The 18546-nt window shown below is 39.0% G+C and overlaps 2 protein-coding genes across 25 annotated transcripts in view; one reads left to right on the forward strand and one right to left on the reverse strand.

Moving 5' to 3' along the window:
• The window catches only part of ANO4 (anoctamin 4), a 200514-nt gene extending 187574 nt beyond the window's left edge, over positions 1 to 12940 (forward strand). For all 24 annotated transcript variants that reach the window (XM_072923263.1, XM_072923266.1, XM_072923267.1 and 21 more), the window contains 4 exons: positions 323 to 470; positions 2893 to 3012; positions 6002 to 6107; positions 9218 to 12940. In XM_072923263.1, the coding sequence (XP_072779364.1) occupies positions 323 to 470; positions 2893 to 3012; positions 6002 to 6107; positions 9218 to 9409 (566 nt within the window). In that variant the 3' untranslated portion in view covers positions 9410 to 12940. The remainder of the gene's footprint in view (positions 1 to 322; positions 471 to 2892; positions 3013 to 6001; positions 6108 to 9217) is intronic.
• Positions 12170 to 18546, reverse strand: part of SLC5A8 (solute carrier family 5 member 8) — a 29500-nt gene continuing 23123 nt past the window's right edge. Inside the window, exons 14-15 of the mRNA XM_030262496.4 lie at positions 18082 to 18167; positions 12170 to 16592 (exon numbers count right to left, since the gene is read on the reverse strand). Of these exons, the coding sequence (XP_030118356.1) occupies positions 16461 to 16592; positions 18082 to 18167 (218 nt within the window). The 3' untranslated portion in view covers positions 12170 to 16460. The remainder of the gene's footprint in view (positions 16593 to 18081; positions 18168 to 18546) is intronic.

The raw sequence follows: 18546 nt of genomic DNA on the forward strand, positions 1-18546 counted from the left end.
GTTTCAGGGTCAATTTAATGCCTCATTAAATCAATGGGTATGTCTAACCTTCCTTTGGTGTGATTCACAGTGATGAGAACAGTGATGAGCTGTTCAGTAAGAAAATTTATTTTTACTTTTACTGAATTTTTACTTATTTTATTTATCCATCAGTAAAGTTTTTATCCAAGAGTCCCCAGTAAAAATTTGTACTGGGGACTCTTGGAAAAAAACTACATAAAAACACCTTGTGCAGTAGGGAAAACTACTTCAGATCATGCAGTACTTCAAGCACTTTGGTTCTTATTTTTCCTGGAGCAAACATACTGTTCTTGTTGAACAGGCATCTGGTATGGGATCCTGGAAGGCATTGGAATTCTTTCAGTTATCACAAATGCATTTGTTATAGCAGTGACATCAGATTTCATCCCTCGCCTCGTTTATGCTTACAAATATGGACCTTGTGCTGGCCAAGGAGAAGCAGGACAAAAGTAAGGCTTTTTTGGGGGGTTTGGGGGGGGAGGTGGGAACAGATGCGCATGGAAATCGCTTACTACTTGAATAGATGCAGTATTATTGTCTGTGTATGTTCTGATTCCACTAAACCAAATGTATTGTTTATGTTTAGGTAAGAGATACCAGCCACAGGTACTGATGCTCTGCATATTCACAGAATGGGTTGCTGAGTGACTGTGATCCATGAGGTTGCTTCAAGGCAAACATGGCAGAGCTGTTTCAGAGATTTTTTATGTGTGACAGGATGCTGCCCAAGCTGTACTTCCCAGCTGGTAGTACATGGATATAATCCTAGTTTTTTTCTGAACCAATGCTGATACGAATTAGTAAAGAATTTGTTGAGCATCTTAAACTTGTACACTGGGGTTTTTTCCCGATGTAATATTCAGCATGTATTACTTTAAAAAGTAGTGTCTAGCAAGAGGAAGAAATTTTCAACTAATACATCAATAGAGCAATTACTTTTTCTTCTAAAACTAGAGTTCTTAGATTAAATCTTCCAGGAGATGTTTGTGATCTGAATCCCTGCTGCCTAAGTGGATTTTCTTTCAGTGTTGCTAAACACTGAGATTATATTAGTATGAGCACACTACCAGCAAGCAGGAGATAGTTACTGCTTGGCCACTTGTGAAATCTCAGCTGCTGGGCTCCGGGAAGGTCACTGAATCCAGCCAAGCACAGACAGTTTGCAAATATTCTAGCAGTGCCATTAGCAAGGAACCCTGCTGTTCAAAGAAATCCAGGCTAAACACTAGACAGTGACAGAGAGCTTGCATTCTGCTATTGGACATATGGCAGATTGATTTTTTTTTACTCCCTGCTGAAGAAAGTGAGTTCACCTGTTGCTGCCTTTTTGACATCTTTTGACTGTCAATACATTTAATCATACTGGCAGAAGAAAGGCATCTGGTGTGGCAGCTTCTGATTAGCAGATCTACTAACTTCTGTCCTGCAAGGATTTGGGCATTTTAGCTGGGCCCAGGGAGGATGTTCTGTTTACTTTCATGAAGAGTTAAAATCCCTTCAGGGGCAAAGTGGTCTGGTGCCAGTTGTTCCTGAGCATGTGCCTCTGCTCATGCCATTACAAAGGTTTACAGGATATTGTGGCACTGTAAGCAACTCATTGCTAAGGAAAGCATAAGGAAGGATTTTCTCAGGACCACTGTGGATGAAAAAACAATGCCTTTAGAAATATTTCTCTTAAGACTCAAATATGTCTCAGTGTCTTTGAAACTAGTTGTGCACAGAGGAATTAGTTTGGCTCACTGTTTGGCTCTTATCTTCTTTTCACAAAACTCTAGTACAATGTTTTCAACTTCTGCTGCTTTTTTGAGTGAATTTCCAGATGAAGCCATCAGGTAGTAATATTTTGAAGGAGCTAACCTATATTTAAACTGTTTATGTCAGCATTCTGAACAACGTTATTAGTAAGTACTGTTACAAAAATCCACAGGAATAGTGAGTTTTCTCAAATTAAGGTATGAAGACCATCTGTTATTGAATAGTTAAAAGAGAGAGGTACTCTTTTCTTTCAAAAAATGTCTGTAGGTATTAGATCCACATGACACACAATGATACTAGAAAAACACTGGGATTAAATTAAGTTCCAAATGTAAGCAGTATGGAGACAAAGCCAGATGGTGTTGGAATATAATTTCTCAAATAGTGTAAAGTCCATATTTAGAAAAACACAACCCAAAACCAAAATCCCCCAACCCTAAGGGTGCATTATACTCTGCACCAAGATGAGTTGTGTGCCTACACTTAACTGTGTTTGCATGCAGTTAGTGCAGCATGAACAGCACAACACAATTTGGCTGGATCTCCTCAGCTCTACTAACACCAAACTTGAGCCTGCTACTGATATACCCACAGCCCTTCAACAGGGGACCTAACTTCTCCTACTCAGTGTTCTCTAAATTTTGCCTCACAGTATTCAGTCACCCTGGGATTTTCTAGAATGGAGTTCCTCTGATTAACTGGACATTTTATAAAATTTTATAAAAGCTGTTTCAAGTGCATTATCTTTCGATTTGATTTAGTCTCCCTTTGTGCTAGTACCATGAGTGTAACAGTGGGAATATTTTGATTATCTTCCTAACACTCCTCATTATTTTCTCTGCCCCTATTGTTCACCATTTAGGTGACTTTTCAAAAGTAACCAGTCCCAATCTTCAACATTCCTTCTCCCATAGAAATCTACCATTGCTGCACTTTTATTGTTCATCTGACCTACTTTAGCATTTCTTTTATATTGCTTCAACATCCCTTTCAAATATTAATAAGCATCAAAATTGTAATTTTGGATTTTATGAAACCGAAAAGACATCCTCCTGGGTACAACAGTTAATGGAAAAACCTTGCTGTGTCCTGCTGACAGCATTTTGTCCCCTCTAGGTGTATGATTGGCTATGTTAATGCCAGTTTATCAGTATTTCTGGTGTCTGACTTTGAAAACCGTTCAGAGCCAACATCAAATGGAAGTGAATTCTCTGGGTCACCATTAAAATACTGCAGGTAAGTTTCTGGTCAACATACTTCTCTGCTTTAGGACATTGAAATGGAGAAGCATCATAATAAATCTGGAGTTGAAACTAATTTTTAGAAGTTATAAATGGAAAGTTTTAATTGTGTGTTCAGGGTCATGCTCTTCCTGGTACTGTTTGGCTGTTACCTGCATAATTCCTTCCTCAGATAAAAGATTAGCCAAAAAAGCTGGTATCTGGAGGGTATCTTATTGCAGGATTTTTATGGTGTCATAGCTTGACTCAGACACAATCATCATGGATAAATATAGTATCAAAGGGCCAGTATTAGGTGCCTGACTACTTAGGTACCAGTGAGACTCAGTTGTGATGAGATGATATCACAGGACATGCACAGCATGTCAGGATTGCACAGAAGAGGCCACGCTGAGGGATTTCACAGGCTCTGTCATAAGCTGTCTTTACAAAACCTCAAATCCAGCATTTCCAATTTTTTGGATTGTTAATATGTTTGTGTTATTGCTTACTGGTGTAACTATTAGTAATAATCATATATTTGTGGTTTGAATCAAAGGAAGATGAGCGATTAATTATCTGCATGTCTTCGTCCTCAACAAAAGATTGGAGTCTGAGAAAAGTCTGTAATGGCAGATTTGCACCTGAGTGAAAAAAACCTCAAGCGTCTATATAAAAGTCTTAAATAGTGTCTCAACCAAAAATACCAAACAAATACAGCTACCATTTTTTAATTGCAATGTTACATTATAAACATGAGAACTGGTAGCCTTTTAGCAGATATTTAGTCCAAATATTTTTCACTGTGAATAATTAAAATATCCTTTTAGAAATGCCTAAAGAACAAAAATACTCTGTGATACTACAAAGGTCTGCGGTGCAGCAAAAGTCAGTGATACTTGCAATATTGTGATGTTTTTATTAATAGGAAGAATTTTGAGTGGTATAGCATAATAAATGGGTGGAGGGGGTGGCACCTATGCTTCCATTTAACTAACTGATATTTAAGACTGTTGCAACTTCTTTGGCAGAAAGATTATTCCAATGCTGAATTCACCTGTGGAACAGAACCACACTGAAAATATTCCATTCCACATTATTTGCTATAGCATTATTTAATTTTTTTGTCATTCTGACTATTCTCTTCCCCTCCTTCAATTCCTTTCTTCCCCAGTTTCTAGCATGAAGTTGCTGCCCCTTAAATTTGATGATGGAAATCCCACCAAAAAAAAAAAAAAAAAAAGTCTGCTTAATATCGCCTAAACAGAACACTATTAAATTTGGTGTGATAAATCTCCAAAAGATATATCTGTTCTTTTGGGAGACACTGAATTGTTATGTATATCTACCCTTGAAAGAAAATTAACATTTTAATTTATCTGGGTTTATCAGCTTCTTACCAAACTGCATTCTGCTAAAGCATCAGTCATTTTGATTGCAATTCAAGGCAGATATTGATAGGCAGTTAAGGAAATATTACGTTATACTATGTAATAGTGTAGGTATTTTTCCAGGAAGGCAGTTTGTCTGAAAAAAAGTCCCAGTTAACTTCTAGTGGCCTGGAACACAGATAGTGCTGTGCTATTCTGGTTGTTTATAAAAGGCTTCCCCATTTTTTCATGTGTAACAATGGATTCCTAACAAATAAAAAAAAGAAGAAAGTATATACTCTACTGGGACTTGGTCCAAGTATTTCTCTTTTTGGGATGCTTAGGATATGGTAAAACATCCTAAACTATGAAGTCAGAATGCTACTGGCACAAGGAAAGATATTCTCAGTTTTGAGAACTTATTTTAAAAATGCTGCCATTTCTGAGAGATTTGATGCTGACTAAGATGTCATGACAGTTTATTTCCATTTGCATAGCATCCTCTGCAACCTAAGAAGGTGAAGCTTCATGGAGAAATACAGATTATCATAGAGATTAAATAATGTTTATTTCTTTTATTCATCTGCATTTTCATTAGTTTCTTAAAACTAACTTAGTGATCAACCTGTAATATTGACTATGGTATTTTCAATATCTTTTTGCAGTGGGTTTTTTGTCCCATCTAGGAAACAGATGAAGAAGCAAACAATTTTTATACTACTTTTAAGTAAGGTTTCCATAGTTCTATTTTAGAATTAACAAACTGCTAGTAAAAATGGACTCCAGAATGTGTGACATAAACAGATTCATGGTTTGTAAATACAGTCTTGGTGTGCTCCTGGATCCAACTTTCCCAATAGATATCTACAATTAAATTTTGGAGACCTAAAGGCTTCCAAATAACACTGTGAGAAAAGACACTAGATCACTTTCTCACATGGTCCTCGCCTCTTGATATACCAAGAGGTGCAGTGCTGGCTCTTCTGAAGTTAGGATGAGTCATATTTTACACCAGGGATGGCCAACTAATTGATCAAGGGCCAGGTGGAGTCCATGGGGCATTTTTATATGGATTTTGGGAGAGCTATCAGGCTGGCAAACCTGGGGACATTTATGGGTTTAAAATGTCCTTGAATAAAGGGAATAAAGCGTCCCTTAAAAGAGCAGAGCATCCCACCCTCCTCCAAGTTCTGAGGAGCTGCCTGAAAGATACATGTCATGCTGCCAAGGGAGATGCTGTAGGGTCAAAGCACCTCCCATCCTGTGCATTTGTTTCAGGGGTTTTCTTCAGACAGACACTGGTTTGGGTCCTTTGTACCCAACTTCCATTAGAACTCACGGAGTGCATCTTACTGGTAGGTTTCAGCTGAAAGAAAGTCCATTTGCATGCAGAAAAGCGTGGTAAGTGGAGGTGATCAGCACACTTGCTCCAAAAGCAGGCACCTGACCTGAAATCAAACACTGGCACAGGCCCAGCCTTAGAAGCAAGCAGCATTAGGGTAACCTGTGCAGTTCGGACTGAGCTCCTTTTTGGGGCAGAGAATGTCATGATCAAGAGAAGATAAATTTTGGTTTTGCCTTTGCCCAGGCAGGAGTGCAGAGCTTGCTAACTCCCAAACTGTGCTCGTCTTGCAGGTACAGGGACTACCGAGACCCTCCGCACTCCCCAGTGCCCTACGGTTACACACTGCAGTTCTGGCACGTCCTAGCAGCGCGCTTGGCCTTCATCATTGTGTTTGAGGTCAGTAACCATTCAGGAGGCAGAACAAAACCAAAAAGAATGCAAATTTCCCTCTGAAGCTTTGCATTGGGATGATCTATGATAGCAGCTGTTGACGTGTTTTTTGTCTTCGTTTCTTTTACTTATATTGTGCTTTGTATTCTCAGCTTTGTTTTCTGAACAGTCAGAGGCACATAGGTTCTTACAGAAAAGGGAATATAACACTGAAAATTGTAGCAGTGATTTGTAAAGAGGGAGAAATAAATGAAGCCTTTATTTACTTTTTTGGTAACTGGTCTAGGTTGGGAAGCCATATGCTGACTGTTGTGTGAGGATAGAGTGAAGGAACATGAGAAGAAAATATTAAATCTGAGCAACTGAGAAGAAACAATGATAATTAAAGTTACAGTATTTACACATATTGCTTTTTTTCTTGTTTGTTTGGGTTTTTTTTTTAATGACCCTCATTCCTCCAGAATGGTTGGCATCACAAAGATGATGACAATGAAAAGGATTCAATATCTTTGTCTATGTTCATAATATTAGTATTTACTGTCAGTATCTCAGATGTCTTTAAGGCAAACCAAAGGAGATAATACCAACATCACATGAGTGGTATTCCCACGGTGATTTTGAAAAAGAGAGCCAGAAGGGTAAAAAAATAAGGTGCACTGATTTACCAAAAACAAAACAAAAACAAACAAACAAAAAAAAATGCAGCTCTTAAGGTTTAATTTCATGCGCCTGAATATCCCCACCAGAATTCAACACCTCTCCAGCACAAGAAGTTTGAAATGCTTTTTACATGTTGAAAAAGCCAAAGAAGGAACATATGATTTTTAAAAATTCTTTACTCAATCCTCTGCTCTGAAATCATAGCAACAGGGCATTCAACACAGATACGGAACCTGTAGTCACCATACTGGCATATGGTGTAATGTTCATGAGCACATATTGCATTCTGGCTCATAGAAGAGTGTAAATTCGTTCTGAACTGAGCTTTCAACACACGTCTTTGGGTAACGCAACAGAAGCATTTGTGTTAGAGCAAAGGTGGAGAATAAACATTTTCTAGACTGTTATTTCTATTCTTTGTGGCTCAGCAGAAGTCCAAGTACTTCAGCACATTCCCCATGATTGCAATTTTCATACCTTCCCAGGTGAAGGAATATGGCATTGCAGGTTGGGCTCTATTCTTCCTTTACACTGAGTAACTAATTAGCAGTTGGTTTCCAAGGAAATAATTTCTTCCATTGTCTGTTCCACACTCAGGGAAATACTAAGGGAAAGAAAGAGAGAAAGATTTGATAGAGGCTGGCCGGGCGTAATCTCTTCTAGCTTCATGAGCAGCCAGTACTGAAAGTCAGGGTATGCACGTCCAAAAAGGACTACAAGAATGGTCTTGGCAGATCAGCCTAAGAATTTTAAAGACTGGAGAGAGTCTGGCCTCTTGATACACACTTGACATAAAGGCAGCCCAGTATAGGCACAAAGAGAAGTGAGGCAAGAAAAATGAGCCCTTGTCACCCTGTTATTTTAGAAGTTTTAAAGTTCTTTTAAAAGTTTTCTATGCCTTCTGATGTTTACATATTTCTACTAGAATTCTCACACACTGTTCATGTAAATAATGATTGTTTTGCATTCTTCTTTGTAAGAAGAGAGAATTAATGGACTGATAGTTTAACCAGTGGGGTTGGAGAGGTGGCAATTTCACCCTCCAATCCACTGTCACTTTTAGAATTCTACATATTGCAAAGTCAGAAATAAAACTTCCTCTTTTCCTTCTTTTACATCTTGAGTGAGTGCATGAGTTATTTCATGTCATAGTGCAACAAGCCCTGTTCAAGTCTCAGTGTCTAACCAAATTTGTGACCAGCTGTGGAACAACTTTTAGTGTCTGCCTGTTACCAGGCACATCTCAGTTGACTTTGCTTTGTCTCAACCAAAGCCATAGGCTGGCTTACACCTGCCTTCCTCCACATGAGCCACTCTGCTTATGGACACTGCAAACTATAATAATAACTATAAAATTTTAACTGTAACTTAACTATATCTATGAAATCAAAAAGGTAATTGCAGCAGAAACCACAACCTTTTTATTTGAAAATACTAATGGTTGTATTGTGATTGCTGCAGTGCTTACAATAAAGATTGAACAAAGAGATAGGGGATTCAAGGTAGGTTTTTTCACAAATTAAGTAACTGTCTAAGCTCAGGCCCCTTTTTGGCACTCTGAGTGTGGTTTGTTTTGGATAACTTAACTTCCTTTGAAAACAAACAGAAGTATTTCTTATCACTGCAAAAGGAATTCTTTGTCCAGGTTAAACTGACGGAAGAGGCTTTTTTTTCCCTCTTTTTAGGTTTGGCAAAAAAAAAAAAAAAAAATCCAGTAATTAGAGTATTGTTGATTTATTTATCATGAGGGAAGAACACATGGGAAAACATTTTACATTCTCTTTTCAGTAGCTTTCAAAAGAAGGGTTCTGCTTGGAGAAGAAGAAATACCTTTATTTCTCCAATCTAGAATATGTGTCCTTTCTGAGATGGAGGATTTTTCTGTTTATCTGTTCCTCCTCTTAAGTGAAGTGAATAAATCTACAAGCAGCATTTTTGATCAAACAGAAACAGGAATATGACTTTGGATAAGAGACACAGTGTAAGAAAAAATGTTTAGGTTTTGTTTTGTATAGACACATTACTGCTTTTGTATAGATACACTACTTCTAATTTTGATGTAAGTGTTTATGGCAACAGGAAAGTGCTACATCATTTAAGCCTCCTCTTCCTGCAGAGCAGAAACTAATACCAGAACTAATACCAGGCTCTGTCCAAACAACCTTACAACAAATCGTGACCTCTGGGCTTTGAACACACAGGTCATAGAACAGTTCTGAAGCTTTATTTTAACCCACCTGCTCATAATTTCTGCTGTGACCCACACTCCACTGTCTTTGGCTGGAGTTCTTGGGGGGAAAAAACTTCATGTTTCTTTCTTAAAATTTAGTAATGGATTTAGTTTAAACACAGCATCTGTCTGCATATCAGAAAGAGATGGCTTTCACAAGATACAAAATTACTTGTTTTCTTCCTGAGGTTTTACATTTTTCTTTCCTTTCTTTTTGTGTTCACAGCACCTTGTCTTTTGCATAAAGCATCTGATCTCCTACTTAATTCCAGATCTTCCAAAAGATCTGAGAGATCGAATGAGGAGAGAAAAGTACCTGATTCAGGAAATGATGTATGAAGCTGAGCTAGAACGTCTGCAAAAAGAGCGGAAGGAAAGGAAAAAGAATGGAAAATCTTATCACAATGAGTGGCCATGACAGGATGAGGAAGAAACTGCTTAAAAGAAGATGAGAACTTTTGTTTATAAAAAATTTCCTGGTTTCCTACAGCAGAGACTGCATTGAAAAGAATAGTCAGTAATGTTATGTGCATTTAGCACATGTGTGCCCATCTTCAGTAGGGTGGATTTTGTCATAAGCCTTTTGAAATTAGAGGTGTTTCCAAGGCTTAGTCTTCTCTAGAGCTGATGTCAACATGAGCACATCAGATCAATACTAAGTCTCTGCACTCTTGCCAGGAAGCTCCCAGGCCCTGACTAAAATTTGAGGTCCTGAACTTCAAAGCAGTTACAAAACTTCCAATGCTTTACAGAACTTGGTGATCTTATGGCTCATTCTCATGAAGTTGCTACTTCATAGACAGTGACTGCGCCTTGGCAATGTGGCAGTGTTTGTATGTGTGCACCACCTGCAGCACGTGCATGGCAGCGTTGCTCCCTTCCACAGTGGACCCAACTGTGTTAGTTTGCATTTGCCACCAGTTAAGGTCACGTAGGAGGATCATTTCCATTGCTCCACAATACTGAAGTATTATCTAGAAGGAAATGCATGATCATGAGTCTGATCAGCTGGTCAAACAACGCTGAAAAATGTAGGCGTCAGAAGTGCAGATAGCCAAGCATCTAAATGTAGCCAGAGGTATCTAGCTGTAGGGTCATTTATTTGGAAATGACACTGTGAAAAGTTGGTAATATATGTTAAAGTTTTGAACAGTGCCTTTTCAGCTATAAGATTGTCTGGTGTCTGAAGGAATCAAATCAGGTTAGGGCATCTTGCCCAGGACTGCCCATGTATTTGTGTTGCCAGATCACATTGAGGCCTAGTCAGGAATTAGGGTGTACTGACACACTAGACAGATGTCAGACAGTGTGTCTTAAAGACCTATCTGCCTAAGTAAAACAAACAAACAAACAAAGACAGATTAAGAAGGTCAGCAGAATAAAACACAGTCATCCAGAATATCTACACTTGTAGCACTTTCTGTATTCATCATTCCATTATCTATGAAGGGATGGAGGGAAAAAACAAAACAACAGACATGAAAACAACAGTCATGAAAAAACAACAAAACAACAGTATGAAAAAGCTTGAAATCCTTAATGCAGAGCAAGTCTACACAGATGTAAATTAGACGTGGGCAAAAAAAGCCACTGTCAATATCCTTTAGAAAATTCCTTAGTATTGAGAAATTAAGAATTTTTTATTTAATTAAGAAATTAAAAATTTCCAGACTATTAACCCAAAAAGAGTGGACTTGTAGCTTTGAAGACATCCTAAGTGCTGGATGGAGCAACATGAATCAAAGTACTGAGTGTTTTGAAAGCTCTTCAATCAGTTTCTAAAAGTTATTCTAAAAGTAATTTGATAGAAGGAGTAGAGTTTGCCCTTCTGGACAAACCACACAATGCAAGATCCTATGGATAGATACCTCAAGCTCCACATGAAAATAGGACCATTTGCACCAAGACAAATATCACCAAATTACATCTATTAACTTTTTTTCCACTGCAAAGGAGAACTGTGCTATTTGCATGAGATGGGGGAGCTTTGATGAAAGGCAATATGACTTGAGGAAGGAGAGGGGCGAAAGGAAATGTGAGCACCCTCCTCTCTGTAGCCACTGCCTGCCTACACAAAAAAGCAAGGAACCTCCCCCAGTAGCAACCCACCATCCTACCTGAAGAGGATAAATGACATAGCAGCTCCCTTTTATCAGCTGCTCCTAGCCCAGCCCTGAAAGTCTCATGAGACAACATAAACACTGAAGGAATTTCAGGATTAGTCTGTTCTGTGGTGGCTCAGTGCCAAACTGAGTGGGGAGCACAACTAGTGATTGTGGGGTGAAATCCTGACTAATGGGGAAGTGAATTTGTTCATCTTTGCTTCTGCTCACAGCAGTTGTGGACACAGACCACAGGACAGTGGGGAAATAGGAGTATTTCTGTCTCTGCAAATATGGGGTGGGGATCAGGCAGTGTTGGCCTCCAATACACACATGCCAGATGGGTTAGTATTTACCATCCACCACCTACAGTTGCAGCCTGGGAATTTTGGGGCAGAATAGCTGTGCAAAATCATATTCAGACCAAATTCTCATGAATAATTTTATTATTTTGGATACCCTCTGTTTGATGTCTAAACCAACAAATGACCAGAGCTTAGAAACTGTTTACTAAGTAGTAAAGTGAGACATGAGCCATGCATAAAATCAGTTCTACCCATACGAGCAGAATGAACCTTTGCAAATCCCTGCAGTAAGATGCAGCTTTGTCAGTTTAGATCTCAGTAACTTTGAGAGCTGAACTGAAACACAGTAGAATATAAACTGATTTCCACTCCAGAGGAACCACTGCAATAAAATGTGCCAAAACAAATAATGCACAGCAGAAATGCAATAGATAATAATTGCTTTTGAGAGTACTTTTCAAGACAGCTGCATTATGATGAATTTTCCTGACAACACTTTGCTAGAAGATGTGTCCTGCTCTGCTGTAAATGAGACCATGGGTTGGCTGCTTGCCAAGCTTGTGCTGAGTATGATGCTGCAAGGGGCCCTGACCTCCCTGGCAAACCCTGAGTACATCTCTGCCACTTCAGTTTGACCAGTCAACCCATCGAGGTTTCTCTGCTGCTGGTCTGATGAACAGATTTCCCTGGAGTCCTTCAGAGCTACATAGCAGAACACTCAAGAAAGATGGCCCCTTTTTATTTACTATAAAAATAAAATACAAATAATAGTATAATAATAAATGGAATTTTAATAGTCTCTAGAGAACTAATTTATGCCATTTTATTCTTGATCTGATGATGGGTTTTGTTTAAATGTCCATGTGACAGTCCTGTATGTTGTTTACTTATTCCAGCTCCACAAGAGCACTACCTTCAATGGAATGAGAAAAAACTGCAACCTCAATGCATGGCACAGACATTTTACATAGCAAGCAGGACAGCACACATCAGAGGATTTACTGTAAAATCATTTTGCAGTCAGCACAGTATTGTTCTCCATAGGCCATTCTTGACAGCAGCATGTACTTCATGAGCAGTTACACACCAGTTTTTAAAACCAAGTTAAAAATGTATATTGGGACTGTTTTTCAGCCCATTTGCTAAGTTTTTTGCATTCTGTCCCATGCTGGTTTTACAGATCTTATAATAAAAAATGTAAATTAACAACATGGATACTCTGACAAAAGAAAAATCTAGGAATAGAACATCATCTACATTCAAGCCACCAAATACTATGACAGAAAACATGTTTACAAATCAGTTATTTTTTATTTTAAATCTTTCTGAGGGGAGTTACATTATTGACCATATATATTATATATATATATATATATATTAAAGTATATAGAGAGATTGTTTATTTGTAAATAGAAAAGTTCTATGGAGAAGAATGTCAAGTTTTCACACTTTAAAAAAAATCATCAACATAAAGCCATGTTTAATGCTTGTATAATGTGATGTAATAAACTTCAAAAATAAATTAGGCATATGAAATATTTACTGCTTGTCATTCATGAGTTTCTTTTTTTTACCTTATTTGTTCAGCAAGCAAACTGACCAGTCAGATAGAAGTAAAATTTAAATGCAGACCAAAACCAGACAAAATCTATCACTATTTTCTCTCTGTGGTTCTTTTGCATAGTCACATAGTCAAATATTGTAATGTTGTGGTTTTATGGTTGGGTTTTTTTAATGTTTTTACTTAAACACATTCCTAATTGTTTTGTCTTGTGACTCTGCCAGATGCTGCATGTAATTTGGACACTGCAGAGTGCTACCACTCCTGTGAAATGAATCAGTTTTGAGCATCCCACATTTCTTTATCAGGTGAGCTTTTAGATGGGAGAAATGAAGGATCAGGGGGCAGGAGTATGGTGGAGACTTCAAGAATTATCTTGCTTTTACACAGACAAGGAAGGCCCTGGCTTAGAGTTCAGCTAGCAGAGGACAGTATATTTTCCCAGAGAAAATATTATTGCAAATCAATTAATTGTTTTAATTAATGATGCCAATTAAGAAGAATATAGGAAAAAATGAAGCGAAAAGTGTCACTTTATAGGTCTGCAGCAGTCATGGGAGATTAGATAGCAAAAAATGGGGTAGCTGCTTAGGTCACCTGCAAACCATAAGTGTGTTTGTCTCTAAACCGCTTATAGCAAGATATATTTCCCAGTTTAAACTCATCTTGCTGAGTTTTTATTGTGGACCAATAAATATCACTTGGCCCAAACTTTCACTTCATACTAAAATTCAAGTTAAATGACTGCTCAATGCTTAAATAATGACTTCAACAATAAAGGGGAGGTAAGATGTTAATTTACGCATTTTCTCTGTTTTAAACAACTAAGTAAACTCAAAGCATGGAGAAGAAAAATACATTTTTAAAGTATGATAACCATGAAGATTAGTCTTCATGAACAAAACAGGTAGAAATTACAGATTATCTAAGGCAGCATCAACTACAGCACAGTAATTTCAACACAGAGTGATCCTGAAAGGACATGGTGATGCTGTTTCACACAGCAGTGACCAGTCACCCTCTGGAGAAGCACATTCAGATTGGAATTCAGCATTTGGATTGGGAGTGCCGTAGCCATACTGGCAGGCACAGATCAAGTGCTTGCTGCAGGCTTCTGTTCTCTGTTACAGCTTACTCTCTCTCACAAAGCACAGGTTTACAGAGGCACACCAGTGCACTTCAGCACTCTGCAGCAGCGTGGAGATAGCAGTACTTACCCTGTTTCAAATCTGTGGGCTGAAAGTACCAGGTAAATATAATTTATTATATTCCAAGGCTGAAGAAGTATTCCATTGCACAGAATGCAGTATCTGTTTCTGGGTCTTGAAGACAAGGCACAAGGTTGAATGAGCTGCACTTATCTTCTGAGACTTAAGAAGCATAGCCAGCTGATTCAGTCAATGGGCTAATTGTCTCAGAGTAACTTGCATAGTCCCAAAACAGAGATATTCCTGTCCTGAATCCTAGAAAACTTTATTCAGGATGCTATTGTTTGTCTCAGATCTCAGATAAAGGGACAGAAGACAATAACTCATAGTGGGATCTATCCCACTTGATCACAGCCCTTCCACACAGTGCCTTTAGGCACTGACCTGAACTTGAAGCTACAGAAGAGGAGTGAGAAAAGGGACTGGCCCGAAACTCTGCATTGGATAATGCAAAAAAATGCTTCAGGAGGCATGGGGGCAACCTGCCTCCATCACCACATAGTTTTGCACTAAGTTAGCCAATGGAGTCATGGCCTTGGTGGCACCCACAGAGCGTCTGGCTGGCCTCTTCTGGTCTGGTCCTTGGAGCCCATTTTTTCACCTATCCTAACAGTTCATCTTATGCAGTAGATCATCAAGTGCCCTCTGTCACAAGGGGACAGAAAACAATTTATTTAGATCCTACCCAGTCAAGGTAACTAAGCTGGCACTGTGTCATTTTCCAAGTTACAGCAGCTCAGTACTTGGCACAAATGCAGTATAATTTTTAGAAAGTGTTTAAGGCATGCAGTCAGTTTTTAATTTGATTCCCAAGCATGACTGCCTTCTAAGCAACACAGCTCATCTTTCCTGCAATGGCTTTAATTTTACAACTTAATTTTGCTGCTGTAGAAGCGTTTTAAACATTCCTGTATAGCCATAGTAAAAGTCTGAAGCAAAAAAACACCACAGTGGGTCAAGTCTGTTCCCCACTGTACCCAAAAGCAAGCAGGAGAAGAAAGCAATGGTGGTATTTACACTCCCAAAACACCAGCACAGGGCATGGTCTCACGTGGATGGGCTGTTTACCTTTCTTGGCAGCCCCACCAGAGGACAGGCCATTCCATAAGCCCTGCAGCCCTGGAGAAGCCTTCACTCTATGACATCCTTTGAGATCCCTTCTCCATCTTGGAGAATTGTGCAGGGGACTCTGCACACCTGCCAAAACACAGTATGCATTTGCCTGATCTGAACCAACCTGGAACAGGAGTACCCAGAGTGAAAACAAGGACTGCAAGAACACAAAGGACTAAGAAAGTTTCAGCTCATAGCTCTGGAGAGAACTGCTGTGGCAAATGCAGATGTAGCCTTCACTCTTGTCCAGTACAGTCAATAGGGAATCTTCTTTATTAACATCTCTGCTGCACTGTGCCCAGCCAGTGCAAGAACAATCCTAGGCCAGCAAGCTGGTCATGCAGCAGAAAGCTGCTGTGGTTCTGTCTCTGGCACTGAATAAAAAGTGTAAATAGATTATTTTCTTCATGAGGACCAGCTCTGTAAGGGCAAGACAGAGGAGACCAGGGAGACAGGGCATGAAGGGAAAGACAGTACTGACTCTTGCCTCTACCACCACCAAAGTCACTCTTGCAGCTCCCAGCAGTGAGCGCAGAGGAGAAGGTACAGGTAGCCAAGAAACAAGTGGGTTAAAAAAACCACAGATGACAGAACCAGCAAAATAAATATGATCTCAGAATCAGATCTACAGAGGAACCAGATAGCACTAAATATTCCTCCTATACAAAAAAAAAAAAAAAAAGACCCACTATTTCTTGCAATCTGATAAAGTCCCACACCCTAATCTCTTCATACTTCCAATGCCTTAAAAAAACCCCAAAAAACTAAAAAAAAAAAAAAATTTAAAAAAAAATAAAAAAAACCCAAAAAAAACCCCCACCAGGCCAGAAAAACAGCCATATCTGGGTGAACAGTACTCTTCCCAAATAAAAAATTCACCTTGAGGGTGAAAGGAGATTAAAAGCAAATATTTTCCAGGAGGCTCAAAAATATCAAGCAAATATTTCACAGAGAAACATTGCTTTAGGCTCTGTCACCAAGAACCAGAGAGTGTGAGGAAGTGCAAGAAAAACCTGATTCCTTCCTTGACTAATGTCAAGGTCATGCAAAGGCGATAGTGCCACAAAGCTCAGCTGTGCCTGCCCATGACCCCAGCAGAGCTGGTAACTGACCCAGAGCAGGAACGTCAACAGTACTTGACATGAACAAAACTGTCCTCATGGGCTGACATGGCCTTGTGTCATATGTGAAGACCATTGACTTTGTTCTTGTCACTTGCAACATCCATTTCAATGTGGCTAAAGGCAGGGTTGTCAGTTCCCTCGTCTGCCATGGTAAATGGTTTCCAGTTCAACACTTCCACTTTCTCTGGCTAAAAAACAAAAGACAAAAGCAATGCTGTGAAACAGAAGAAACCTCTCTTTGACGTCTCTTTGGCCAGCAGAGTCAGGCCTGACACAGAGGGCTGCCTTGCAGGAAAACATGTTGGCTGCTGACAGAGCACAAATACTTACTCATTGCAGTAGATGATATTTTTCTAGGGGCATGGAAAGTTTTGTGTTGCATAAGGTACTAATTGTGTAAAATGTTCTTGTAACACAAAATGTTCTTGTCCTGCAAATTGGCTTGGGTGTGCAAAGTTCTAATTGCTGTTTTCATATCTACTGATATGTCACCACCAGGTCTTTGAGCTATTGACTCACAACCCTTCCTCCTTGCCCTATCTGCGACAGGAAGAGCAGATTAACATGCATCATTGCTTTGATGTCACATTTCTATTAAATGGAATGAGATATTGAGCTCCTCACGTGCAGAAAGTTGCTTAGCCCTGGTTTTTTATAAAAATCAGTTAGCCCTGATTTTTAGCTCATCAATTTTCTGCAGTATTTGTGATACCAACTACTTGTTATTCAACTCTTAGCCATATAAGAGACAGATACATAAAGAGACTAGTTTCTGACTCCAGGCATAAAAAAGAATGGCTGTGGACATTAGCTTCCATGTAGGTGCTGGATTGTTTTGATATTTTTCAAAATACTTCAGGGATTAAATTCCCAGAAAGTAGAAACAGATGTTGACCCATTAAAGACAGTGAAAGACAGTAACTGGATAGCTGATCTCCAGTACTGACATGGGCAAATAGCATTACAATAGTATGGTAAAATATCCCTTTTTTTCACTGGTACTCTTATCCAGAAGCTGAAATACATAGGATCATTCTAGAAGGAGTTGTCAGTATCAAGGAAAAACATTTTGCAAGCTGGACCATCTTAAAGATATGATTATTGTGTGAACTACTGAATAAAGCTGAGCTTGAATGTTCAGCTGATGATACTGATTGAAAAATGATCTGTAGTTTATTTTTAAAAAGTAATTTCCCTGTACTCTCCCTTCTAATGGATGTTATTACATAATAGTTCCCCTTAGGATGAGAGCTAGGACATAGATACACTGACTAGAAATGTTTTCTCTCAAACAGTAGCCAAAGTTACAAAAAAAATCTGACTTTAAAGAACACATGTTCACAAACAAAGGAAGCTTTGCTGAGTCCAAGGTGTGCCTTGGGGCAGCTTCCCAGAGGACAATTAGGGAGTATTTTAGCAGAAACATGGAGAAAACTCTCCCTTTTCTCAGTTGGTTCTCTGTTGTTGACTGAAGCTAAGCTGTGGCAAAACTGCTTCCTTGCCTGCAGCAGCTGCCTTACTCCCACGCACCTTGTGCTCTGCTACTGCCTTAAAGCAGATAGTCCTATCAGGCAGCATCAGGTGCTATTCATCCTGATTGAAAAAAATAGGAAATTTGTTTGCCTCTTACCATGGAGTAAAGATTGATTTAAATCAGAGATGCACAGTTACACTTACTTGCTCAGTTTCAGACCATGAGAAGTTGGACAGAAAATCTTCCTTGGTCAGCAGGAATTTACGATCCGTGTTCTGCTTTAGTCCTCCTACAAAATAGACAAGTTTTATTCAGCCAGTTTTACACATGCAAACTATGTATCAGACCCCAGGCCAGGCAAGCAGGACAGAGTCACGCAGCAAAAGCCATCAAGCAATCAAAGACCTTAGAGATCACTTCTTTACAAAAATGCATATCCTGCTCCTCTCAATATATAAAATGATCCCTCGAAGTCTATTTGAAATGCCTTAGCTACTTCCCAGCTTCCTAGATCCTCCTTAGATTTCCTGTTTTGGAAAAAATTGAATCTGGCAATCACCAGAAAAGAATGATTCACATACAATGATGTCTGGGACAACTCTGCCAGTTCAGGAGCTGTGGCACCAAGTGCTACCCTGAACCCTAAGCTCCAGTTCTCAGCTCCCTGT

The sequence above is a fragment of the Taeniopygia guttata genome, chromosome 1A (assembly GCF_048771995.1).
Source record: "Taeniopygia guttata chromosome 1A, bTaeGut7.mat, whole genome shotgun sequence".
NCBI classification, from domain to species: Eukaryota; Metazoa; Chordata; class Aves; order Passeriformes; family Estrildidae; genus Taeniopygia; species Taeniopygia guttata.